This window comes from Corvus moneduloides, chromosome 28 (assembly GCF_009650955.1).
Source record: "Corvus moneduloides isolate bCorMon1 chromosome 28, bCorMon1.pri, whole genome shotgun sequence".
Classification (NCBI taxonomy): domain Eukaryota; kingdom Metazoa; phylum Chordata; class Aves; order Passeriformes; family Corvidae; genus Corvus; species Corvus moneduloides.
In genome coordinates, this window is record NC_045503.1 from 1772501 (window position 1) to 1799625 (window position 27125).

At 52.4% G+C, this 27125-nt stretch overlaps 2 protein-coding genes across 2 annotated transcripts in view; one reads left to right on the forward strand and one right to left on the reverse strand.

Annotated features, from left to right (window-relative positions):
- Window positions 1-23122, reverse strand: part of LOC116435993 (glutamic acid-rich protein-like) — a 35057-nt gene extending 11935 nt beyond the window's left edge. The window contains exon 1 of the mRNA XM_032092781.1: window positions 23037-23122. The gene's annotated coding sequence lies outside the window, so the exon portion shown is untranslated. The remainder of the gene's footprint in view (window positions 1-23036) is intronic.
- A 256-nt stretch (window positions 23123-23378) lies between these two features.
- OAZ1 (ornithine decarboxylase antizyme 1) lies at window positions 23379-27125 on the forward strand. Its single transcript, XM_032092906.1, is given in 6 exon segments — window positions 23379-23561; window positions 25504-25561; window positions 25563-25649; window positions 25758-25930; window positions 26490-26575; window positions 26685-27125. Coding segments are annotated over 6 exon segments (651 nt in total). The 5' UTR covers window positions 23379-23445; the 3' UTR covers window positions 26816-27125.

Genomic DNA, 27125 nt, shown 5'->3' on the forward strand with positions numbered 1-27125 from the left:
CTTCAGGGTCGGGGCTGTCTCACAATCACTCCCAGTGATGGAGGAATCGTGCTGGGGACAGGTTTGGCAGAGCTGACAGGACAAGGAGCAGACAAGGTCCTGTGCCAAGGTCCTGGTCCCTGCAGGTTACTGTGGTCCAGTGACCTCAGTCCCAGGACTGGCTGGAGCTTGGGCCACCCCAGCACGGTGACAAGATCAGGCTGGCAGGCACACAAAACACACATGGAGCACCTTTGTCACTGGTCAGGAGCTGTGGATGTGCTGTTGGATGAAATGAGCTTGGCAGAGCTCTGTGAAGAGCAGGAGAGGCAACAGAGAGGGACATCGTGCTGTGACATCCTGCTGTGACATTCTGCTGTGACATCTGTGTCTGAGCCTGAGCACAGCACAGGATCCTGCCCTGGGGATGGCTCCAGGATCTCCTGCAACTCGTGGACGTCACTGGGACCACACAGGGGGGATGGACACCCCCAAGCCACCAGCCAGGACAGAACACGGCAGTGACAGTGGAGGGAGAGCCTTCCATGGGCTCATCCCATCACCCCCTGAAATGATCCACAGGCATCCGGAGCAGCTCCACGTTAAAGCCACTCTGCCCACCCACGGATCCACGTGTGCCCTAAAAACTCCAATTCACAAATCTCAGAGGTTTTCGCTCCTTTTCCCTGGCAGAAGGAGCTCATTCAGGTCAGCGGGGAACGAAGATCCAGGTCCTGTTAAATCCTACTTTTAGTCCTTTCCATAACTGTTCCACGACCCCTTTCCTCCCAGCCCAGCACCACTCAGGGCTGATCACTGCTCTCTTTGAAGATTCACAGCTGTTTGTCACTCCCAGGAGAACGTGACTCCGTTTGGACATGGCATTCCAAAGGAATTCTCCTTGGAAGCGCCATTTGGGATGGAAAAGCGGCCACAATGTTTGTCCCACCAAGGGCTGGGGGCTGTGGCACCCTCAGTCTGAAACAGCCATGCCAGGGGAAACCGAGGCAAAAGGAGATTTAGGGTAAGTGAAGCTTTGGGTGGAACAGCCTGGGAATATTTAACACCCCAAGATGACAAATCTTCCCCTTTTTTGGCTTTCCTGATGGATGGAGCGTTGGTGCATTTACCCAGAGACGTTCTGGCACTGGGGGCTGCAGATCCCAACCTGTTCCTCCCTTCCCAAATCCTTCCCAATGAAGGAGCTGCTTCCCTCTGCTCTGAACAGGCACCTGCAAACAACCCAGGGCACTGGGAATGAGAGGGCTCTGCCTCTGTGGGAAGGAGGAGCTGTTCCTCAGCTCCTCCCAAAAAGCCCCCGGCCTCTTTGGGATGATGGCATCCACTGGAGAGCAGGTCCTGGTGGATTTAACACCTTTCCCAGGGCTCCAGGTTGGCCCCACAGGACAGAAGCAACGAATCCATGTCCAGAGAAACATCCCTGCGCCATGGGGATGCTCCCAGACTTGGCAGCTGCACCAGGGGCTGCTGGTCTGTGGGACATGGGGAGGGAGGAGATGTTCCAGGCAGGCTTCAGGTCTTAAAAGGGTCATAAAAGTACAAAATCCACCATGAAGTACAGCAGAAAGTCCTGCAGGGACAGCAAAAATAGCAGGAACTTCCTATCCACCCCCAGACCTCGGCTGGGGTTTCCTAGTCTCTCCGTGCTTCCCTCCCTGTTCCCCATTTCTCTCCCTGTTATCAGACCAGAAATTCCCCAATTAAAATTTAGCAGACTCCAGAAACCAAGGGCAGAGGTTTCACCCTGCCAGGCCTGGCTGCTCTCCCTTCTCTGCCTCACACCATGGATTTCTCAGCTCCTTTGGGACAATCCGGGAAGGCTGAAGGGGTTTGGGTTCCTTCCTTGTCCCCATGCCAAGACCAGGACTGTGCTCTGGTGCTCTTTGTCCCTCTAAGGCACTTGCTGGGGTCCTCATGGAGGGCTTTTGTCAGCTCCGAGGTCTGGAAACTTTGATGATGACTTTCCTTCTCCAAAGCTGTAGCTCCAAACTGCTGTGAGTTATAGCAGGACAGGAAGGGCTGGGACCTGGGGATGAGGTTTTTGAGTGAAGCCCCTTCTACTCCAGCTTTCCCTCTCCCTCCTTTCATAGAGCAATGCCAAATGCAACATATTGTGTAATAGGAACAAGCAAGAACCAAACCAGCAAGGACTCCAAGCAGCAGGAAACTCCCTTTCCAAAGCCACTTCTTAATGAATCAGTTTTCTCCCGTTTTTGCTCACCAGCCCTGACCCACCCTGCAGACCAGGCTTTGTCCAGTGCAACGAGGAGACGTCAAAGCGCAAGATCTCAAATGTTTTCCAGTTCTTTCCCAATATGTCCCTGTGCAGGACATCTGTTCCTAAGACGTGTCTTGCTCAAACAACAAGATTTGTGTTTAAAATAAAGCTTGAGCCTCCCCAAGGCATCACCAACCTGCAGGAAAGCCGGGGTGAGACTGGAGGGGAAGGGAGAGATGGACAGAGGTTCATCCCTCCTTGCCATAACCCTGGATCCTGGATTGCCATCAGCCTGGCCCTGGAAGCCAGGACCCAGCTCCAGCACACTGGAGTCAGCGTGGTTTGGGCTGCAGCAGCAGCCAAGCCATGAAATCTCCCCTCCAGCCTGGAGCACAAACACAAAGCTTTGGGAGAGCTGGGCAGGGCCCATCTGTGGGGCACTGGGAGCAGGGATGTGGCTGTGGCTGATGTCCCTGGTCACCCTGAACACCCCCAGCTGCCAGGGCTGTGCTCAATCCCAAACACTGGATTGGTGCTGGATCCATCCGAGGCTGCTCTGCTGAGTCAGGGACTCAGAGTTTGGGTGAGAAGGGACCCCAAAGCCCATCCAGTGCCACCCCTGCCATGGCAGGGACACCTTCCACTATCCCAGGCTGCTCCAAGCCCTGTCCAACCTGGCCTTGGGCACTGCCAGGGATCCAGGGGCAGCCCCAGCTGCTCTGGGAATTCCATCCCAGCCCCTCTCCACCCTCACAGCCAGGAATTCCTTCCCAATCTCCCATCCAGCCCTGCCCTCTGGCACTGGGAAGCCATTCCCTGGGTCCTGGCCCTCCAGCCCTTGTCCCCAGTCCCTCTGCAGCTTTCCTGGAGCCCCTTTAGGCCCTGCAAGGGGCTTTGAGGACTCCCCAGAGCCTTTTCTTCTCCAGGTGAGCACCCCCAGCTCTCCATGGGGTTACAGGAGATTTAGAAGGAAATCACAGAGCTCACAGGCATCAAAAAGGCCCAGCTTTAGGACTGCTCCTCCTCCACAGCTCCCTGCCAGCACCAGGAGAAAGCAAACGTCCTGGAAAAGCCAGGCTGCATCCACCAACTTGTTGTGATCAATACAAAGTTAGGTGGAATCTTTCACTGACTGCCAGAGAAGAGGATTCAGGAGTGAACCTTGAGTGGCTCTGCCCAGCTGGCTGGGGGAAGGTGATCCAAGAGATTTGGACAAGGGATCCACCCAGGTGGCTCCTGAGTTCAGGAATCATCCAGCCTGGAGCTCTGCCCTGGTTTTCTCACCAACCCACATGGTGATGTGAGTTCTGAGCCTTCTCTTCTCCCTCCTGACCAAACACCCTCATTCCCACTCCGCTCTCAGCCGCCTGTGCTGTATTTTGGGCAGGGCTGTGATCACGCCTTCAATCACAGAGTTCACCACAGACTGAAGTGGTTCCCATGATCAGCTACGACACCAGTCTGGTATTTGCTGGCAAAAAGGCACAAAGGAATGAAATGTGCCCCAGGATGGGGCAGGAAGGTGCAGAGACATGCAGGGCAAGGGCAGTGTGCCCAGGAGCTGAGGCAGGAGCCTGCAGGCTCTGGTGGTAACAATCCTGAAAGTGTTGATGGAATCAACACGGGTGGAGGAGTGAGCAGAAGAGCAGGAGAGGAGCTGCTGCCCAGGCTTCTTCCAGCAGAAAGGTACCCAGTGTCCCTGCCAGCCAGGATCTGTCCCTGAGAGTACCCTCACATCCCTGGGGAACCAGGCTGGGAGAGCTGGGGGTGCTCACCTGGAGGAAAGAAGGCTCCAGGGAGAGCTCCGAGCCCCTTGCAGGGCCTAAAGGGGCTCCAGGAGAGCTGCAGAGGGACTGGGGACAAGGCATGGAGGGACAGGAGCCAGGGAATGGCTTCCCAGTGCCAGAGGGCAGGGCTGGATGGGATCTGGGGAAGGAATTGTTCCCTGGGAGGGTGGGCAGGCCCTGGCACAGGGTGCCCAGAGCAGCTGGGGCTGCCCCTGGATCCCTGGCAGTGCCCAAGGCCAGGCTGGACATTGGGGCTTGGAGCAGCCTGGGACAGTGGGAGGTGTCCCTGCCCATGGCAGGGGTGGAACAGGATGGGATTTAAAGTCCCTTCCAGCCCAAACCATTTTGCTTCCCATGATCTCTTGTCTTGGGACTCCTGAAGTGACCAATGAAGATTCCATGACTCTGTAGATCCCAGTGAGAGGAGCAAGGACCTGGATCCAGCTGTTGGCTCGATCCTGGGAAGGAAAGGGAGGCAGAGCAGCTGGAGGGGGTTTTGCAGGGCCGTGGCAGGAGCTCTGTGTCCTCTCCCAGCCCCAGTTTGGCTCAGCTGCCCTTGAGCAGTGTCTCTGGGCTCCAGTGAAGCTCTTTAAGGACATTAAGGGACATTAAGTTTCCAACACAGCTCCAAGAGCAGTGTTTGAGCACCACTCCCCAAATTTCCCCCATTCCCTCCTCCTCTCCCCACCTGTGCCCAGCCTGCCTCAGCTGGGGGGACCAAACCAATGTCAGCTGAGCCCTTTTGCTGTTTTGACTGTTCCACTGAAATATCCACCACAGCCTGAAAGAATTCCCTCCCTGAGTCCCGAGCCAGGCCCCAAATGCGCCACTGAAAACCACGAGGGGTTTTTTTTCCCCACAGGAAACACTGCAGGAGTCTCGGGCACCAGCATCCCCCATATCCAAACACCACATCTGCCAGGCTCAGGGAGGAGCCAGGTCCTGCAGCTCACGGTCCCTAAGCCAGCCTTGGGTCCCTGCAGGGCTGCAGGTGGTTTCCTGCTCTAGGTATCCAAGGATTTCAACAGCCAAAGTGAGGAGAGGAGAAGACACCTCCCCTCCCACCACATCTGCCCTGCAGAGAAGTGAGACACGAGACCTCTCCATCCCCACCAGCCCCTTGTGGTGGTAGATCCCACACAGCACCTAAGCCAGAGAGGGACACCCATCTCCAACAACCTGCTGCTTATTCCCACCCTCCACAAGGCCAGGAAGGTGCTGTAGGAATTCTAGGGGGGAAGGGGCAATTCCCCCTTTTCACACTCACAGAAACCATCCCCAGCTGGGGCACAAAACCCCCCCAGATTGCTGGGGTCTGCACCACTGGGATCTTCTGTCCTACAGCGACCAGAGAACCACGGAACCATTAAGGTGGGAAAAAGTTTTGAAGATCAAGTCCAACCATCAACCCACCACCATGGTCACCACTAAGCCATGTCCCCAAGTGTCACATCCAGGCGTTTTTGGAACACTCCCAGACAGACACTGTGGTGATGAGAAGAGAATGAGGAAGACACCTGGAGAATGAGGAAGAAGCCTAGAGAATGAGGAAGAAACCCAGAGAAAGCGGCGCCAGAATCCCACTGGGAGTGTTTTGCTCCTGCACTGGGAGGTGAATGATCTCACCAGAGAAGCATCAAAGCCTCTCTGCAGGTGAATGAGCAGCAGAGCCAGGCTGGGAACCCGGGACACGCCGGGACAGGCCGTGACACAAGGAAGAGCCGGGATTTTGCCCGCGGGGAGCTCGACACCCTGAGCTGCCCTGTGGGAATTCCTTTTAAACTCAGGCTGGGGAGGAGCCTGGGTGTGTAATTTCTCTGTGCCAGGTCCAAGAAGTGAAGAATATTCCAAGAATAAAGGTTAAAAGCCTGGAGACTCCAGCGAAAGGCGCTCTATAAATAGGATGAAGTCGGCAGAGCAGTGGGAATAACAGGCGGAAAAGCTGGATGTGGAAAAGGGCTGGGAAGGATCTGACACTGGTGGTGGGATTGGACACGGGGCTGGCTCTGCAGAGCACACCTTTTACATGTGTTAACATTTGGGGTTTTATCAAAAACCAACTTTTGGGCACCCCTCAGAGGGCATCTTGTGCCTGTTGGGAGCTGCCTGGGACCACCTTGGCCCAGCAATGCGGGATTTGTCCCTGGACCTTGTGGCTGGGACAAGGCAGCAGCAGGACAAGGAGGTGAAATTTGGGGTTGCTCAAAACACCATCACGTGGGACAACTTGTGCTGTGCCCAGGGGAGCTGGAGGAGTTCCTTTCCCATTTTTGTCCCCCATTCCCATGACCCTGGGTGGGACGAGGTAGGTGCAGGGACAGCCTCGCTGCCAGTGTGGCACAGGCCCTGCATCTCCCTCTTCCACTGCTATGGGAAAATCACCCATCCCAGGGATGTTTATCCTTCCTCCCAGTTTACCTGCTGCTGGTTGGTGTTTCTACAGCTATCAGAAGGAGGGGTGAGGTCACAGCACGATTTATAACCAAGAACACTTCGGTTCTTTAAAAAATGATGACTTTTCTGCAGAACTGGGCTGTAAAGCAGTAAAAGCTGCTCAGAGGCCTCAGAGGATGTCGCTGTGCAAATGTCAGCTCCGGGCTTAAGGCAGCAGAAAGCTTTGCTAGGGAATTGCTGTGGTGCACGGATGATGCTTGGAAAAATCATGCTGTGTTTGCAGGAATCCCCTGTGCCCCCAGAGCTCTGCCAGCAGCTCTGATAACCTCGGAAAGGGACAGAAAAGCAGGAAAAAGGGATGGACCTGGGAGCACATGGTGCACATGGCAAAGCTTTCTCAGGAGGAAAGGCTGAGGAGAGGGAAATGTCAGCTTGGAAGAGAAACAACAACCCCAGGGAGCTCTGGGGAAGGAGCAGCTTCCTTCTACTTCACAAAGCATAAAAATTGGGGTCCAGGTGTAACTGGAAAGCCACAGGTTGAAATCCAGCAAAGGTCTCTTCAGAGAATCCTGGAATATCCTGAGCTGGAAGGGATCATTGATCCAAGCCCTGGCCCTGCACAGACACCCCAACAACCCCAGCCTGGGCATCCCTGAGAGCGCTGTCCAAACGCTCCTGCAGCTCTGGCAGCCTCGGGGCCGGGCCCATTCCCTGGGGAGCCTGGGCAGTGCCCAGCAGCCTCGGGGGGAAGAACCTTTCCCTGAGATCCATGCCCAGCCCTGACCCAGCTCCAGCCGTTCCCTGGGCTCCTGTCCCTGTCCCAGAGAGTTCAGTGCCCACAGACCTGTGAGGGACTCATGGATCTCACTGCTGTGGGATGTGGCTGGAGCCAAGTGTCTCATACTTTGGGAAAGGGTTTAAAACCCACCTGGACGAAGGATCTGTGAAATCAGACTCCGGAGCCCAAATTCAAACTCAAAAGCCCAAATTCAGACTCAAGAGCCCAAAGCTGGGTGAGTTGGTCACTCCTGTCCGGCCCAGCCTCACTCCCTGGCTCCCAGTTCCAGGGCAAATCCAGCAAAGGCAGATGATTTACAGGAGCTCTGGAATTGTGTGCAGGGTTAGAACTGGGGCCCAGATCAGCACATCAAAACAGATTCCCCATAAATGACTCTGTTAAGGCTTTCCATAAAAGTTTCACAGGGGAAGGATTCATGAGGAGCCTGTAATGTTTAATTAAAGGGGAGAAACTGATCCCGCTGTGAAAATCTCCCCGATCCCACGCCAAGCTCATCACTGACTTAATTTATGGGACATCAGCAAGCCAGGAAATGGCATAAGTGGGAAAGTCGAGGTCTTCTGCCAATTTGGGATACAAGGATGTGCAGAGGGAGGGGGATTTACAAACTGAGTGAGGCAAAGGTGGAGCTGCAGCAAGAAAACAGGGAATAAACTCCTGGGTGCAGGATGGGAGGATCCAACCTAGATCCAACCTCCAGCTGCTCTTTTTGCTCCTACCCTGAGTTCTGCCTCTTGGCAGGAAGGTCTCTGCCATGAAATTCCCTATTGCTTAGATGACCTGTGTCCTTCAGGCTGGAATCCCACACGGAAAAGCGTCAAGGTCGCGATGTCGGGGACATGGACGCTCTCTGACTCTGGTGGAACTGATGGAATGACTCTGGATTTACACAGTTCCACCCCACTCACTGCCAGGGGAACCTTTCTCCAGTTTTCCTGAGGTTTCCCTGCCCTGTTCATCCCTCTGAGTGTAACAGTGCCCATGGCGGGATGCAACGCGTGCCCAGAAAGGGATTCTCGGTGTTATTCACATGGAAAAAATGCTGTGGGATTGCCTCAATCCCAGAACTAACTGGTCCCATGAGCTCAGTTCATGATTCTTGATTCCTGAGTGGAAGAATTTCCAAAAGTGAGGAGGGAGAGGCTGCTGGGTTTGTGGGGAAGGGAGCAGGGAGGCTGCAGTGAGCGACTGCTGGGAAGAGAGACTGGCTTGGAGAGAGCTCAGCTGAGCCTGGCTCCGTCCCTGCCTCCCCACGCCACCATTCCAGAGCAAACCAGGGAATTGGGACCCCAAGAGCCACAGAAACCTGCTGCTGGAGATGCCTTTGATGAGGAATTCACTAAATAGAGCAGCTCCCCACTAACAGGGGGAAGAGGGAAGTGAGGAATTCAAAGGCCAGGAGGGAGAGGAGGTCACTGCAGAGCTCCTCCAGCTCAGCAGCAGTCTCACAAATGCTTTAAAGAACTTTAAACACCACTCCCTGCTGGCCTGTCCAGGCCTGGGCACTGCAGAGAAAGCTCAAAGCTCAAGGTTTTAGGAAAAAAAGGTGAACAAGTGGAGAGGAATGTCAGGAGCAGCTCCCTGATTGTACAAGGAGAGGCCTTCAGCTCCTTGGATGATCCTTGTGGGTCTCTCCCAGCTCAGCACATTCCATGATTCTACAATTTCTCCTTCCTTTGGTCACTGTAGGAGTCAGGATTTTGCAACAAAGCTGAATTTGAGTGAATGCCATGGCAGTCAGGTGGTTCCTGTCACATCCCTGGAGCATCCCACAGGCAGCCCCAGCTGAGGACCTGCGATGTTCCATCCCTTTGGGAAGAGGCTCTCACCGAATCTCAGAGACACCAGGGACAAAGAGGGGTTTCAAAAGAGAAGAAAACAAATCAGAAAGGCAAAAATACAAGGAAAAAAGCCCAACCCAAGTCCCTCAGGTGCAAAAAGCGTTGCAGGAGCCAGGAATGGCTGCGCGTGATCCACTTTCACATTCCCACAACCAGGGATCATTCTTGATCCACTGTTTGCGTTCCCACAAGCAGGGATCATTCTTGATCCACTGCTTGCCACATTCCTACAACCACAAATCATCCTCAATTCACTGTTCACATTCCCACAACCAGGAATCATCCTTGATCCACCCAGCCTGTAACTCCCATTCCTTTAGCTTCATCCCTTTCACAACACTCCAGCCAAGCTTCTGCTTTCCTCCTTTGGAAGTGCCTGGCTGTGGCAGCAACTCCTCAGTCAACCTTCAACATCTGATTTTCCCTGGTTTTTAGGGACAAATCCAGGCTCAGCACAGAGCCAGCTCCTGGGAATGTTTCTGCCCTGAGCTTTCCCACCTCCATCCCTGCAGTGAATTGGGGCCGGAGTGTGTCCCACAGCACCAGGGATCAGCTGGGAATGCAGAGTGGTGAGGGAAGGCGTGGTTTAAAAAAGAATTTAAGAAAAGGCCAGCCTCAGTTCCTAAGGGAAGCTTCTCAGCTGCGTAGCCCTGAGATTTTCCTTTTCTTATATCCCAGAAGGTTGTTGGCAGGACCACCAAGAAAACACAACGAGAGTGAGAGCAGGAGGGAAAGAGAAAAGCTGGGCAGCACCGGAAACAGAGGGAGGAGGGAATGTAAAAGGAAGGAAAAGAATCGAGGACGTGGGCGAGCAAACGAGCCAAAAATTCGGGTTAAAAAGGCAGGGTCTGAAAAAGGCAATGAAAGGAAAACGGAGCAGCCCAGCAAAGCAAATCCCTGGGGAAGAGGCAGCGCAGGCAGCCTTGGAGGACAGGAGTCATGGGAAGGGGGGGGTTTGAAGGGTGGTGACTGAGAACCGGAGTGTGGCCCTGTCCCTGTCCATTCTTGCCCAGGGAAGTGCCCCCGATGCTCCAGAGGAGCTCAGGGATGGAGCTCAGCCCCCGCGGGGAGCGGGACCAGCACACTCCGCCACGGCCACCTCTCCCATCTGCTTTTCCTCGGGCCAGATGGGCAGGGGAGGGAGGGAGGGAAGGATGGGGGATGGAACCGCATCGCTGGGATGGAAGGGATTCATTTCTTCCCATTCTTTTCCCAGCGACCTTTACCCAAAACGCGTTCTGATCGCTGTGCTTGCCCCAGTGACACCAAGGCAGGAGCCTTTCCGAATAAATCATTTCGAGGCAGAGAGAGAAAAAAGCGGCAGCTCCGACCCCAAAGGCGCAGACACCTCCCTCCTCCTCCTTCTCCTCCTCCTCCCCCCCCTTCCCCTCCCCGCATGTTTTGGAGCTGCTCGAGCAAAGGGGAGAGCGAACCGGAGTAATTTTCCACGGATGCAGGGAACAATCGAGCCCCGCATGGTTTTTCTGGTTAAAACGCTTCCCTGCAGCAGTGCGTGCTCATCCCCGGCACACAAAGGCGATGCACAAGCAGGGACCGGTCGTGTCTTGCTCCAGCCGCCGGTGCCGAGGTGCGGGGGACGGGAGGAGCGGGGGAGATGCTCCAGCTCCGCTCCCTGGGCAGGGGATGGCTGAGCCCGGCTCTGAGTCAGCCTCACCCAGCCCGGGCACAGCCTCACCCTGCCCAGGGACGGGGCTTGGGGAGGGGAGAGGGGCCGGGGCGGCTTTGGCACAGAGAGCGTGCACCCGTGGGTTTAGGGTTTGGGGTTTAGGGGCACCATCGTGTTTCATGCAGAGAGATGCTGGGGGAGGAAGGAGGCCACTGTGGCTTCACAGCAATGTGCCCGATTTCCCCTGGGATCCAGCCCCTCCACTCACACAGGGTCTCCAAGCACCCCACGGACACGGGAGACCACCTGCCCCACCCAGGGGTTGCTCCCTGGGGACAGGCTGTGCTCATGCTGAGGATGGATCCTGGCACCACGTTTGTGGGGAGAGGCTTTAGGGGGGAGCACGGGGCCCTGGGCACCCTGGGCACCATCCCCCGACAGCCCAAAGGGGCTGGGCAATGGTGGGGTGGGGGCAGGACCGAGGAGTAGGGTCCAAGTCCTGAAGCACAGTGGGGTGAAGTCCAAGTCAAGCAAAGCCTTGCCATGATCCTTTTTCCTCTTGGTCCCTGATTCCCTTCCCATCCCGACTTCCTTCAAAGAATCAAGGAAAGGTTTGGGTTGGAGGGACCTTAAAGCCCCTCCAGTGCCACCCCTGCCATGGGCCGGGACACCTCCCACTGTCCCAGGCTGCTCCAAGCCCCAATGTCCAGCCTGGCCTTGGGCACTGCCAGGGATCCAGGGGCAGCCCCAGCTGCTCTGGGCACCCTGTGCCAGGGCCTGCCCACCCTGCCAGGGAACAATTCCTGCCCAAGATCCCATCCATCGCTGCCTTCTGGCACTGGGAAGCCATTCCCTGGCTCCTGTCCCTCCAGCCCTTGTCAAGAGTCTCTCTTCAAAGGGAGGAACTTCCTCTCTGGCTCCGAGCATCACCCTCAGCCCCCTCAGGAGGGAGGGGACGAGGTCTGGGCCCTCAGAAATCCCCTCCCCATGTGTCAAACCTGTGAAAAGATCAACTTTTGTAGCCCAGGCTTGCCCCAGGTAAGAGCTCCAGACTTCTGAAACGAGAAGAACATTGACATGACCATCTCTGGGGCCTGCAGCGCAGCAGGAGGCACAGGTTTGTCTGGCAGCTTTGCTGCTCTTGCACATCAAATCATGGCACCATTTCTGAGCCCCTTTTGGCTCCTCTTCCCTGGGGTGTGCCTGTTAACCCCCCCTGGGAGCACTCAGGGCTGAAGGGACAACACCTCTGGTCTCGGGGGAACCTTGTCAAGGGGACCCTTAGCTCTGGCTGTGAAGAAAGATGAAAAGTACCCAGTTTCCACAAAAAACCTCCAGACAATTCTTAGTTCCTTATCAAAGATCAGCACACACGAGCTAAGCAGACCCAGACTCCTGCGGGGAGATCTAAGCAGCATTTTTGTGGTGCAGAGTGAGGTTTTGCCAAACTCCTTCTACCTCCATCCTCCCGAGCCAGGGGCTCAGCCAGGGCTGGTTTGGATCCCTTTGCCAGACCACTGGAGGCAGCTTTCAGCAGAACATCAAAGCAGAGACCCACACGGATCACAGGATCCACTGTGAGGATCCAACAACAACATTTAGACGGGATATTGGGCAGGAATTGTTCCCTGGAAGGGTGGGCAGGCCCTGGCCCAGGGTGCCCAGAGCAGCTGGGGCTGCCCCTGGATCCCTGGCAGTGCCCAAGGCCAGGCTGGACATTGGGGCTTGGAGCAGCCTGGGACAGTGGGAGGTGTCCCTGCCATGGCAGGGGTGGCACTGGATGGGCTTTAAGGTTCCTCCCAACCCAAACCATTCCATGATTCCATGATCCTATAATCCTTGCCAAATCATAACCCTACGGTGTAGATGTGCCAAACTCTTCCCTCCTTGTTCTGCTTGGGTGTTTGTGCTTTTTGAGCTCCTTTGCCAACATCCAGCAAGTGAATTTAGAAGCACTTGGGTTTCTCCTAAGAGGTGATGGCACTTAGGTGGCCATGGAGAGATGCTGGATGATTCTGGATGGCCGAGAGGCTTCCTTGACAAGAAGCAGGGAAAGGAGAAAGGAAGATTTACAGAGGAAAGTCTCAGTTTGCTTTGCCTACCAAAACAAAGGGCTTGGATTGCTACACACAAAGGCAGCCAGAGAGAGCCAAGATGCCAATTTAAGCATAAAGACAATGCTGGCATGAGACCAGCCGGGGAAAAAATTGGCTAAAATAAATATAACTGGGATTAAAAAGGAGCTTTGTAACTTGTAGAGCTTCCAGCTTGTGGAGGGGACACTCTGGGGGCTGAGGGGGGAGCTCTGTGCCTTTATGGATCCTTGGACCACACGTGGACAGCAGGGTTGGGCTCTGAAGCTCCCTTCCAGCCCCATCCCTCCAACAGCAAACACATTCCATATCCAGCTCTCCAAACCTCGCAGGTGGAGAAGCCTCAGTGCTCAATGTCCCCATAAAGCTGCACCAAGAGCTCTTGAAACCATCCCAGATGAAAAGTCAATCCAAGGATTGGGAATGCCTTAAGAATGGGAGTTTTTCAAAGCATTCTGACGAGCAGGGACCTAGGAGAGCTGCAACAAAAGCTAATTTCCAAGGAAAATGAAGGACAGCTTGTTTTCCCAAATCCCAGAGTTTCCTCCCAATGCGTCAGAGCTGTTATACCTGGAGGTCGGGGAAAAAAAAAGTCATGGAAAAAAGGCCTCACTGGAACGGCTGCAAGAAGTATTTTGGATGAAAGAAAAGAGTCTGGATGTGTCCTGGCTGAATCCAGTGAGGGCAGACTGGAGAGAAACAGTTCCTGCCTGTGGGAAGTGAGGGATGAGCAGCAGCTGTGAATTTAAGGGGAAAATCCCAAATAGTTTGTACCAGTAAACACAGCAAAGCATTGGAAGGGATTGTGTAGGGAAATGTTGGCCTCCCTCTCACTGAAGGGTTTTCTGAACAGGTTTGACAGGGAGGATTCCTGAAGGATTCCTTCCTTTTTTAGGGCAGGATCCTGGGGTATTTGTCCTCCTGCAGTGGCAACACCTGGGACACAAAATGGGCTTCTCTGACCCCTTCTGCCCAAAGCTGGACTCAGAATTGCTGCTGGCTGCCAGCAAGGACCCTCCACACCCCACAGTGACCTGGAAAACACCATTCCTGAAGCAGCCTTGGTCCCAGCCTTGGTGTCGCAGGAGCAGAATGATAAAGGCTTAATTATATTAATTAACTTTATTTGCATTGCTTTGCATGGAAGCCTCAGGAAAGGCTTGTTGTTAAAATTCAGAGTTTTCTAAGTCCCAGGGACACTGAGAGCAGTGATACAGATAACCAGAGCTCGGTGCCATTGTATCGTGTGACAATGGCAGGGGTGGCTCCTGTCTGTCACCATCACCCTGAGAATGATAAAATAAATCCAGTTTTCTATAACCTGATATCTTGCAGCCACCTCCATAACATAGGGAAAAACATCCAGCTGCCCCCAGCAGGAATATTCCTGATCACAGTTCCAATCTTAAAATTGCAGAACACAAACCTGACAATGCCCAACGGTGAGGAAACCATGGGAAAATAGGCCCAATATGACAGAAAAGAGAATTAAACATGATTATCACTGGCAAAGAATAATCTCCCGTATTTTTAAAGGCAACAAAGACATCAATTAAAAAAAAAATTAAGGGGAGTAGAGGTAGGATTAGGACAGATAATTGAGGTTAAAAGGAACATTTTACTTTGGAACATTATTTACAAAGGAGACTTTTCAAAGTGACCTAAACTACCCCCAGTCCATTTTCCACAGGGAAGGGAGGCAGCAGCAGAGCGGGAGCAGCTCCCACCTCAGCTCTGCCTTCTTCCTGCCTCAGCTTCCCAATCCCCAGGGACATGGGCAGTTCCTGCTGGAATTACAGCTCCAGAGGGGCTGCAAGGGGTCAGAGGGCTAAAATATATATATTATATATATATATATTATATATATGTATATATATATATATACAAAGCACAGACTCCGTGTTCCCTGTCTCAGGAGTACCCAGGGATGCTGTGGGATCCACCCTGCAGGGATCAGGTTTAACGTTAAGCCCGAGCCTGGGTTTAGCTGGAGAGGTGTGGGCCTGTGCACATTGCTCTGACAGCTGCTAAGGCCTGACCTGCTGACTCCCATCGCTTCCCGTCACATCCTGCTCCTTCAAGGATTCTTGAAGGCATTTTCCTCCCTAATGAGCCCAACGAGGCTGAAGATGGGCTGAGAGTGCCCAGTCCGTGATCCTGGATCCAGGATGTGGCTGTGTGTGAAGCCAAACAAACACGGGAACGTTGAGGGGAATGAGGAACTGTGAGCTAAGAAATGAAAGTACAAAAGTCCAAGGGAGCACCAGGAAGGCAGAGCACCACTGAAATCTGAAAGGATTTACTCACTGGACAATCCAACAGGGAAACTCTGACCCAAGAACAGGCAAACATTTATAGGGGAATCAGAAAGGTGCTAAAATACCCCCAAAAAACGGATTTCAGAACGAAATCTCAGCTCCTATCCAGTTTATTTCCAGTAATCACAGCCACTCCCAGTCTTCCACACACCTCTGAGGCAGGAGGTTTCCAGCTCATCACCTGAAGTAGCTGGCAAAAGTCACTGTGAGCAGGAAATCAAACTCAGCAGGTCACAGCTCCAAGCCTGAGCAGTAATTTCAAGGGCCTTTACCTTCCTTGTGCCACCTCTTCATCTTCCAGCACCTCAGGAAACCTGCTGGTCTCACTGAGAGCTGGGAGCACGTGCTCAGCTCTGTTGGAAGTGGGGTTTTGCCCTCCCAAGGAGGAGTCAGTCAGGGTGTCTGTGTGTGACCCGCAGAGCAGGACACACGGGAACAAACAGCTCCCCAAAGTCTGGTTTCTTTGGAACCACCAGGTCAGGCAGCGTGGCTGTGAAACACGGCAGTGCTCACCCCTTTCCTCCAGCAGTGAACCCTTCAAAGCTCAGCTTCTCCCAGAGTTAATGACAAATGGGAGGCAGGGGAAGTTAATCTGTACCTAGCACAGCTTCATAAATAAAGCCCTTTGGGAAAACTGGAAAATTCTGGCACTGAACTAGAGCTGCCTTCACTTTAAAGCCTCCGCTCCTGAGTGTGGTGGCAGCCTGGGGGCTCCTTTGATGGCAGTTTGCTGCCAGTCCCTTAGACAGCACCAGCTGTCTGTGGACTTTGGTTTGTCACTCCCAGAGCAGGTTTGTCACTTCCTGGGGAGGTGCCAAGGCCTGCTGCCCACCCACTTCCAGAGGGGATTTTTGGCTGCAGAGGCTCTGGGGTGGGCAGGTTGCTGCAGGGACGGCTCGTGCTCACCAGAGCTGTCAAGCTGCCACCTCTCCACAGTCTGGAAGTCGGGAGTATTTTTAAAAAAAGATGTAAACAAGGGAAGCTGCTAAGCTGGGCTGATTCTGGCTCCAGCCCTGCTCTCACTGCAGGGATTGCTGCCGATCCCAGTACACAGAGCCCTGAGTAAATATTGGTTCAGACACGGATGCAGAGAGCACGAGGCCGCCTGCAGCTCAAAAAACAGCCTGGCCAAAGCAGCTTTCCCCAGGCTGCACCTTCCTGTCCCTCCTGCAGCTCAAATCAACAACCTGGCCAAAGCAGCTTTACCAAAGTTGGACCTTCCTGTCCCTCCTGCAGCTCGAATCAACAACCTGGCCAAAGCAGCTTTCTCAGTGCTGGACCTTCCTGTCCTGCCTTGCAGCTCAAAAAACAGCCTGGCAAAAGCAGCTTTACCAAAATTGGACCTTCCTGTCCCTCCTGCAGCACCCAAGGGCTGCCCCGGCTGTGAGCACAGGGAGTTCTGGCCAGTGACAGAATCCACGTGGATTATCCCCAAAGCAAAGCAGTGTGGAGCACAGAGAGCAGGAAGATATCCCCCGTTGCCTGTTGGTCTCTGGGCTCGTTCTCAGGATGAAATGGTTCCCTCAGCCCCAGCTCTCCAAGGGGCGAGCGTGGGATAGAATTGATTCCAGGCAAAATAACCTTCCCTGCCCTCCGGGCCTGCTCATTTTATTTATGGGAAAATATGCTCGTTAATGCTCTTATCACAGGCAGGATCTAATCGGGGGGGGAAAGTCTCCTCTGACTATCTCCATGTTAATGAGCTGCTGGGTGAAGTGTTTCAGCAGGCAAAGCTCACTCTGAGCTCGGTTCTGACAGAGCAGCCTCTGCCCAGGTCTTAACGCTCATCCTGCTGGCAGCTGTTTGTTTGGATAACATTTCCAAACGAAATTAGGGGTTACAAAAGCAGAGCTGCACCATGCACTTCCTCATCCCCGAGGCTGCCTGATCCAAGGAGGAACTGGAGGAAAACAAGCCAGGCTGTCCTGTTCCCCTTCCCAGCATGGGCTGGGTAAGGGGATTGTCCTGCTGGGAAAGCTGGGGTGGTGGTGGATTCCAGGAGGGAAAATGGAAGCGGAGCAAAAAATAAAACTCCTAAATCCACCACACAAAGGCTCCAGCAAGCGAGGGGAAGGAAAATGTTCATGGAGGAATTCCAGGGAGCCTGGAATGCTGATCACGATGGGGTTGATTGTGGAGGGGTTTGCAAGGCGTTTGCTCAGGACCTCAACGCCCTCTCCATGCAAACAGGAGGGACAGGGCTCCATCCCCTCTCCAAATTAACTCCCCTCTGTGACTCCTCAGCAAGAACCAGAGCTCCATCACCTCTGGGTAACTCAGGAGAGGGGATGGACCTGAGCTGCCTCTGGCCCAGCAGAAACGAAACAGAAAATGGGCAGGGGAAGGGAGGCTGTTGGAACGTCTTTCACTTGACTGTGTTGCAACCACCTCTGAATTCCTCAGGGCCATTTGTTCGTAACTGGCAGCAACAGCCAAAGAAAAAATCAATACAGGAATCAGTGTTGTGGAACATTAACCTTAAATTACAGGCCAACGACAAGTGCCCCAGCACACTTCTTTCCCAGAAATCCTAAGGTGCCACCCTCTGAGTGTTCCTTGTGGCTCTTGCTCTTGGCCAAGCCCCTTTCCAGCTGATTTCCTGTTCCCACTTCAACCTCCCCACCTGGCATTATTTTTCTGTGGAAACTGCTCAGTTTGATCCTGCAAACTCAAAGAGAACAACTCGGCACTTCCCAGGTGCCCAGGTGCTGTTGGATTCCACCCCTAATTCAGATGCATGAGAACTTAGAGCATTTTAAACATCTGGTACCTCATCTGCAATCAACCCCTCTCCATGCCAGCTGTTTTGAAGTGGAAAAACAGAGATCCAAAGTTTTTTTTGGTGAGAAGTACAGACTTTTTTTTGTTGGCCCGATGACTGTTTTCTTCTAGTTCAGTATCTCACAAAGATCTTGGAAAAATAAATTCTTCCCTGTGCTGGTAAACACCTAAAAACTCTGGCTTCATTTGGCTGTCTCCTGGCACAAGTGGGTCTGCAGAAAACCTGACCTTCAAATGAAATCATTCTCACAGGGATGACGATGAAAATGAGGAGAGTTTTCCAGCTAGAAAAGGTGTTCTAATTACTTGTCCCACAAAGATCAGAATAGATTCTGACGCGCTAAAGAGTGAATTAGTGGGGGAGTATTTAATATTAGACAACTGGTACTTAACTGTTACCTGTGAGGAGATGAACCAGAAGCACCAAGGAAGGAGAGGGGTAGATTTAAGAGCCTTTTTTTAATAAGACTTATAAAATATAGGTTTGATAAGTTTAGAAATAACACTGTCCAGTGTTTTGGTAAAGCCTCACAAGCTTTTGCTGTTCTTTGTCTCACGCAGAGCTGACCAACAGGAACATTTAAATTATTCCGTGGCTAAAATCAGCTAAATTACAGGGTGAAGTCATCACAGACAATGATTTCTTTGAAAACATGTCCTGATGGACATCTCTGCCTCAGCTTCTGTCCTGTTTTGGTGCTTGGTTGCATCTCTAGACACCTCTCAAAGCTGCAAGAACAAGCAAAGTCTTCCTGTAGGGGAAACAGAAAGAAAAGGCAATCAGATCCTCTTGATTTTAAAGCCTGGTTCAAGAAATTAATTAATTAATATTTTTTATTCCCATTTTTGGGGAGCTACTAAAAGGGCAATGCTATGCATGGACTGCACATGCTTTGGAAGGGAGCTCATGTTTTTCTCTCTGTCGTTCTTCCCCCGTCAGCAAATCGGAGCGGGATGAATTCCCCTGATGCTGCTAAATGCCACAAACATCCATTTCCACGTTCCAGGAGAGCCCTGACAGCATGATGCAGCAAAGCACAAAGGGCTCTCTGCTACACATCAAAAAGGATTTTTGTCCCATTCCCCTTCCCTGGCGCTTTGTTGCTCCTCTAGAACACGGATGCAGGAGCAGCCTCAGCTCCACCACTGGCAGAAAACCAGGCAGAAGCAGCAGTTTTTGCAGCTGTGTTGTTTAATCCTGCTTTAATCACCTAAATGACAGAAGGGCTTATCTTTCCTTCTTGGAATAAATGATGTTACAGAGCTATGGTTTCAACGTGCAGGATTCCAGAACCTTTAGGAGTTTGATGAGTGTTTCAGCTCCTGATCATCCTTCTAAGCACTGATCTTGTGTTATCAGATCACAAACACTTGCACACCTGAAAACACAGGGAAGAGTGAAGACAGTTACTTATCCCACACCCATTTCTTGCTCTAATATGTTCACAACAGTTTTCAATCTGACTTTTCAATCTGGTTTTCTTCCTCTCCTGCTGTAAACTCTTCTTCCAGACTATTTCAGAAAGTAAAACCCATAAAAGCACGACAAAGAATCACTGACTGGTGATTTTAACTACTGTTTGAGACCTCTTTTATGAAAAGAGGGTAAAAAGCAGAAGGAAACAAGCTAAGAAAGGAAAATCTGGGAAAATCAACTCCTTGGCTTTTCTCAGCCTGAAATGATCTCAACTTAGATCCCTAACAGAGATCAGTTTGTTGGTGCTTCTGTCCTTTCCTCTTTAACTGCTCTGGTTATTGAGTAACTCAGGCTGCACAAGATCCTTTCCCAGGAGCTTTCAGGCAGCCCAGTTGCTGTGACCTGCTTGGGGTAAGAGCACAGAGCAACTGGGACCTGCTGGGGGCTCTCTGGAGAGTTCCCTCAACAGCTGAGACCTGGCACAAACTCCTGGCTGTGGGACTGTGCTGGTCCTTGGAAATGCAGTTGTTGGAGAGGGGAAGGCTGTGGTGGCTGGAATGAGGAGGACTTTGTGTGTTTGAGGACACCTGCACAGGATTCGGGATGAACTTGAGGGATGAGATTCTCCATTTGCAGTGTTTGTAAAAATGCAATGTAATAAAGAAATAAGGATCCAAAGCTGTTGGAGAGTGTCCAAAGGAGGGACACGGAGCTGGGGAAGGTCTGAGGAGCGGCTGAGGGCACTTGGCTCGTTCAGCTGCAGCAGAGGAGACTGAGGGGAGGCTCCTGGGGGCTGCAGCTCCTCCCGAGGGGAGGCGGAGGGGCAGGGGCTGAGCTCTGCTCTGGGACAGGGACAGGAGCCCAGGGAACGGCTGGAGCTGGGTCAGGGCTGGGCATGGAGCTCAGGGAAAGGTTCTTCCCCCCGAGGCTGCTGGGCACTGCCCAGGCTCCCCAGGGAATGGGCCCGGCCCCGAGGCTGCCAGAGCTGCAGGAGCGTTTGGACAGCGCTCTCAGGGATGCCCAGGCTGGGGTTGTTGGGGTGTCTGTGCAGGGCCAGGGGCTGCACTGATGATCCCTGAGGGTCCCTTCCAGCTCAGGATATTCCAGGATTTCATGGTGACTCGTCCCTGTGTGTTGGAAGCTGCTGTGCCCCAGCAGAGCTGGGCTGCTCAGACTGTCAGGGTTCACTGCCCCCTGATTTAGGTAATTCCAGGGACTGCGATGCCAAACTGGGAATGCAGCTGGAGCAACAATCCCGCCACAGAGTTACTCTGCCACAGGAAGGGCAATCATGGCAAACCAGGGGTGAAAAACCAGCTGGGGATGGCAACATCTCCAACTGCCTCAGCCATAATCCCGAATTCGTGAGTCAGAGGCTTCTGTGTGAGGATTTGTGAATCACTGTCCCTGCTAAAGTGGAAGTCAGGCTATCTCAGCAAAACTGCAGCTGGAACTAATCCCCCGTGGTGTTTAACACAAACCCAGCACAGGTTGGTTGGGCTTTTGCAGAGCGCAGAGCACCCGGAGCTCTCTGGGCACTCAGCTGTGAAATGGAGTGATGGACCATGGAGGTGACAGGGATTCAAAGGGCAAAGCTGTTCCCAGTTCCCAGGGAAGAGGAAACAGCTGCAGCGCTGATTCCCCTCACACAGAGCCATTATAAGGAATTACAGCCGGATTACTACAGGAATAATAAATGCCATTATTGGAAATAATGAAATCCATCACCGAATGCTAATGCGGCCCTTCCACCCCCTGACACCTCCAGCCCCCAGCAGGAAAACCTTCCTAACACAACACACAAACCAGGAATTGCTAAATCTCCTCTGATGTGCCCCGTGTGGTCCGGATATTCCGGAATTGCAGCTATCCCATTGTTTCAGGCTGGACTCTGGGTAATGCATTAAATAGAAGAGTTTCCCCTCCATAAATCAACACCCAAATCTCGAGAGCGAGGTGAGCACAAGCTCAGTTTGGGAGCTCAGGGCAGATGCCTGCAGCAGGAAAAGGACTTTCCTCTCATCCCTCTTACTTTCCAGGACTCCCAGATTTTTCCCTGGCTGCTGGACAGGCCAAGCTTCTCCTCAGAGCTGCAGGAGAGCAGACACTGCTTTCTTTTGGCAACAACACTTTGTTCCATCCTGGGTTATCCCAGCAGCTTCGGGACACAAAAGGTGGGTGGAGATTTAGACAATGATCCTCCTGCAAAGTGGAGCCAATTAATCCATCGTGCTCAGAGCTCCTGGATGGGAATATTTTCAAGCAAATAAAAATAAGATAGTAATAAAACCCCCTAAGAAATGGCCAAATGCAGGCCTGGTAGCTGCAGGCAATGAAACAGGGGTGTTGTGGCTCAAGTTGATAAAGAAGAAAGAAATACAGCCATCTACAAGATTTTTAATGGAAAATTTTCAATGATTTAAAAAATCCATTACAATGTATCTTCAGCAGTTTTCTTTGGTTCTATAAACACCTTTTCCCACTTAACTTACAAGGCATTCCTGCCTGCAAACGCCATCACTTACACCATTCTTTTCAGCTTTCTTTCCATACAGGATAAAATCCACTGCTCAGGATGAGCCCTGGGATGTGCCTCTGCCTTGGTTTTCAGGCTGAAATAGTCAGAAATGGCTCTGCCAAAGATCCAGTTCCCAAACCCATGGGAATGACGACCTATTTAGCTTTTTTGTCCACATTTGCTGCTTTAAGATGAATTTTGAAAGCTGAACCTCACCCCCAAGGGATGAAGCTATGTTTCCATCAATCCCATCCAGAAGAGCAGTGGGGGTATCCCATTTCCAAACTCCCATCATTTCCTCTGGACTGTTCTTGCCGTGGAGCTGCAGAAAGACCCAACTGCATCCCCAAGCCTCCAATTTCCGAGCCCCCAGCAGGAGATGGAAAGCAGAGGGCATGGGCTGGCTGTTTTTAGGGATGAGCCCAACTTGTGCTGTGTAAATAACCAGGATTTACTCACTTCTTCAGGAAGGCACAGCAAAAAAGCCTTTTTAGCTTAAAAGATCATCACTGTCAACCATTCCCCACCCGTAGTCCCCTACTGATCCATAAACCAACTGTTCCCCATCCCTATTCCCCTATAAATCAACCATTCCCCATCCCTACTCTCATAAATCCATAAACCAATCTTTCCTCATCCCTATTTCACTATAAATCCATGAACCAACCTTTCCTCATCCCTATTTGACTTTAAATCCATGAACCAACCATTCCCCATGCCTATTCCCCTATTAATCTGTAAACCTTCCATTCCTTATCCCTTTTCCGCTATAAACCCATAAAGTAACTGTTACCCATCCCTATTCCCTTATAAATCCTTGACCTAACTATTCCCCATCCTTATTCCGCTCTAAATCCATACACCAACTATTCTCCATCCTTATTCCCCTATAAATCCATAAACCACAGCCAGGCCAAAGGCGACCAGCCCAAACACTCCCCACAAAACCACGTCACAACCCCAGCCCGACCTTTCAGAGACCCTCCCCACTACTTATGGGGGCTTTATTATTAGTTTTTAATTAAAAGTTTCCCTCAGCACCGAGCTTTGTGCGAGGCTCTGAGGGCGGCGATGCCCCCAGGGGTCCCACAGGGGGTCCCGCTGCCGCCCCTCCGCTGCTTCCAGCCCCGGGGCTGCACCCCACGGGTCAGTCCGTGTTTTTCCACGTCTTTCCATGACTCTTCACGTTTCTCCCTCCCTGTGCTCCCTCACACCCCGCTCCTCCCCCGGTCCCCCCGGTTACCTCAGCCGGGCGGGGCGCGGACACGGGACTCGAACCGGCGGCTCCAAGGGCAGTGAGGGGTTGCGGAGCGCCCGCCGGCCGATGCCCCGCCAGGCCCCGCCCACCCGCGGCGCGCGCAGCCAATCACGCGCCGCTACCCCTGCCCCCCCGTGCAGAACACCCAGCCCGATGTCCCGCCCCCTCGCTCCTCTCAGCCAATAGACAGCGAGATCTTCTAATTGACACCTAAACTGTTCAATAGACACCGCCTCCCCGTGGGGAGGGCGCGGGGCGTGGTCTTTTAGGGGGCGTGGCCTAGAAAGGGTATATAAGGAGGCGCTGCGGCCGCGGCGCCATTTTGTGTAGCAGCGCCTGGGGAGCGGGGGGCGGCGGCGGCGGAGGGTTTCGGGGTTCGGACCAGAGCGGCCGGATGGTGAAATCCTCCCTGCAACGGATACTCAACAGCCACTGCTTCGCTAGAGAGAAAGAGGGGAATAAAAGCACCATCATGCCCGCTGTGCTGAGCCTCAGTACCGGACAGAGCAGGTGAGGCGCCGCGGCCTCCCACAGCCTCGCACCGCTGGGCGCTCGCTGCCTCCTTCCTCTTCCTCCTCCTCATCCTCGTTGCCGCCTCCCTGGTGGCCGGAGAGGGGCGGGGGAGGCTGCGTGGCCAGCGGGGGAGGGGCAGCCTGGCTCCCACCGCGCGGGGAAAGGCGGTACGGGAGGGTGGAAAAACCACCAAAAAAGGGTGATTTTGAGGCCCCAGCGCTGTCCCGGCCCTGGGAGGGGCCCCTGAGGGCACCCCCGGGCTGGGAGAGGCTCCGGGCAGGGCTGGGGGGAGGAGGGGGGTGCCGAGGGGAAAACAACAATTAGGCAAAGATATCGAAGGATTGAAGGCTGTTATCCCCTTATGTAACCGTGGATACTCCGCAAAACTAATCGTGTTACGAGAGCTTCTGGTTAAAAACTCAACCGAAAGATTAAACAACCCCCACAGGTGCTGGGAAGAAAGAAAATACCTAAATACCTGAATTGAGGTGGCTGGTGTGGAGTGGTGGATGCTCAGGACATCAGTCTGCCCTTTACACCTCGTGTCTGGACTGTAGAAGGAGTTTTTTAACCGTTTTTATATTTAACTGCGGGTTAAACATGGGTTTTTTCCCCCCCCAGGTGCACGTAAGCATCACCAAAATATATTTATAGTTGCAAACCTTCCTTCTGCACCACCTTTTTGGGGGAGAAAGGTGAAATTGTTGAAGGTTGCCACAGCACACCTTTGGAAAAGGTTTTTAAAGGCTTATTTGTAAGGGAAGTGAGAAATATATAGTTCGCAGTCATTCTCAGACAAAAATAAATAATGCTGGTACTAAAGAAAAACGTTTCTTTCAAAGAGCTTAAAATAATGGATTGGAGGCTTTTTTAATTAAAATAACGCATTCAATTAGTGCAGATTTTGTATTTTTAATAAAACTTCGCAATTGTTGCGCTTGCTTCACATAAAAATGTAAATATAATTCACCTTCCAGCACGTAATATTTAACCTCTGCCCATTCCCAGCCTTTCTAATACGGATTATTCATCACAAGCTCATTTAAAAAAAAAACACCAAAAAGCCCCAAACCAATGCAAACCCTGCAGCTCGGGTGCGAAGTGTGCAAAATGGTGGATTATTTTGTAGCTGTTTATTCGGATTTGCAAATGGCTGCAGTGGCTGCTGCTGGCACCCGGAGACAGGACGATTGTGAAAATTCCCCCAAGGGCCTCGATTGCTGCATCTGCTGAGATGACGCAACTCAAGAGTGGAGCCTGCGGGTGAAGGATGGTGCAGAGGGAGGGGCCAGCACTGCTCTGCCACGGGAGGAGTGAAACAGCCTTGAAAAGGATGGGGAGAAACTTAAAAATATTCCTCACATCTTCAAAAGAGAGTATTTCTCTCCTTGAGCGCTGAGCGTTGTGGAATCGCTCTGAGGAATTCAGTGGGGAGAGGTTTGGAGGTGTTTTTGGAGGTTTGCAGAGGTTCAGGTGTGGCCTCAGCTCAAGCTGAAAATCTTGGAGGTGGAGATGATTCCCTGGAATTGCCTGGCCTCAAGCTGGGAAGGTCTGATGGTGAATATTCCAGGGAAAAGTGATCCCTGCCTTGCTGGGCTGGGGGTTTGTGCTGCCTGAGAACAAGGAGGGCAGAAAACAGCACATCCCTGCAGAAGGGTTCTTCTCTTGAGGTCACATCAGGCCTGTCTTGGTACAAAAACACACCTGGCTCACTCAACCAGAGAATTTTTCATCTCCAAGTGAGTCTTTACTCAAAATACTGCAGTGGCAGCTCCCTGGGCACTGTCCCTGCCCCTGGTGTGGAGGTTCCTTTGTCTTCCCACTTGCAGTGGGAGGAGTCCTTTGGCCTAGGTTTGTTGTTTTAAACACAGTTTAAATCGTGGAAGTCCCAGGGCTTTGCCCAAGCCTTCCTGCCTGTCTGACCGTGCTCCCTTTGCAGTTCCAGGGTTCCCTTCAATTGCTGTAGTAACCTGGGTCCGGGGCCTCGGTGGTGCTCCTGATGTCCCTCACCCACCCCTGAAGATCCCAGGTGGGCGAGGGAATAGTCAGAGGGATCACAATCTTTCAGCTAATTTATTTTATTCGGTGAGTATGAGGAGCAAACAGCTCGTGGTGAGCTTGACAGTGTTCCCTGCCTCAATCCCTCCTCCAAAACTGAATGGTAAAATAACTCCTTCCTTCTCCCTGCTGCAGGATAATCGGCTGAATGTCACAGAAGAACTAACACCTAACAACAGGACAAGAATTCTCAATGTCCAGTCAAGGCTTACAGATGCCAAACACATCAGTTGGAGAGCAGTGCTGAACAACAACAACCTCTACATCGAGATTCCCAGTGGTGCTCTGCCTGAGGGGAGCAAGGACAGGTGGGTCAGGGAAAACACAGCTGTGGATTAACGTGAGGCCTCTCAGTGGGGTGGGAGAACACCTTTGCTCTTTAGATTTTGAAAGCTGAAGTTTAATTTTGGTGCTTGAGGCTCTCTTGTGAGCCTGGTTTGAGGACTGCAGGCAGAACCAGCCAAAAGCTTGGGATTTCAGGCTGGTTCAGGCACTGAGAATTCCAGGCTGCTTCTGAGTCTGTCACTGCAGCCTCTTCAGCTGTGTCACACAAACGCATTTTCTGTGCCACTGAGGAGTCCTGCCCTTGAGTCCTGCCTGGGCTCAGGGATCTGGTGGTGTGAGGCTCGAAGCTGTGCCTCTTCCTTAGGAATTCCTGTGTGGATTGGCTCTCAGGGCCGTGCTGACTTGCTCTGGAGGAAGCACCTGCTGCCAGAGCTCTGGGAGCATTCGCACAATGCTCAGGGTGGGATTGTTGGGGTGCCTTGTGCAGGGCCAGGGGCTGGACTGGATGATCCCAGTGGGACCCTCCCATCCCAGGACATTCCCTATTCCCTGGGTGCTGAACCCCTGGTGTTTCTCTTGCAGTTTTGCAGTTCTTCTCGAGTTTGCTGAAGAACAGCTCCGAGTGGAGCACGTGTTCATCTGTTTCCACAAGAACAGAGATGACAGAGGTGGGTGTTCACAGCGCCTCCAGAGACACCAAATGCCTTTTGGTGGAAATGTTAACTTCTTTTTTTCAGTATGCCGTGGGTGAAACCTGTCTCCTGCTTTATTTTCTAGCTGCATTGCTCCGTACTTTCAGCTTTTTGGGCTTTGAGATTGTGAGACCAGGGCATCCCCTTGTCCCCAAGAGACCAGACGCTTGCTTCATGGCCTACACGTTTGAGAGAGACTCAGCAGAAGAAGACTAGATTGCAATGTTTGCCTCTTTAGAGCTTTCTTGTTGTCTATAAAGATGATTCTGTAGAAATTTTGTCAACATCTTATTCCAGTCTATCTTAACTCTTGTATGAAACCTTGTGTAACCCAGCTGCTTTGGTGGTGAGATGTTGAAAATTTCAGACTCCACATCTTTCTCTGGATTTTGTGCGCATGTTGTGGTTGTGCAAAAATAAATGCTCCCTCCAAATTTAGCAGTATATTTCTTGAAGTTTAATATTGTGTTTGTGATACTGAAGTATTTGCTTTAATTCTAAATAAAAATTTATATTTTACTTTTTA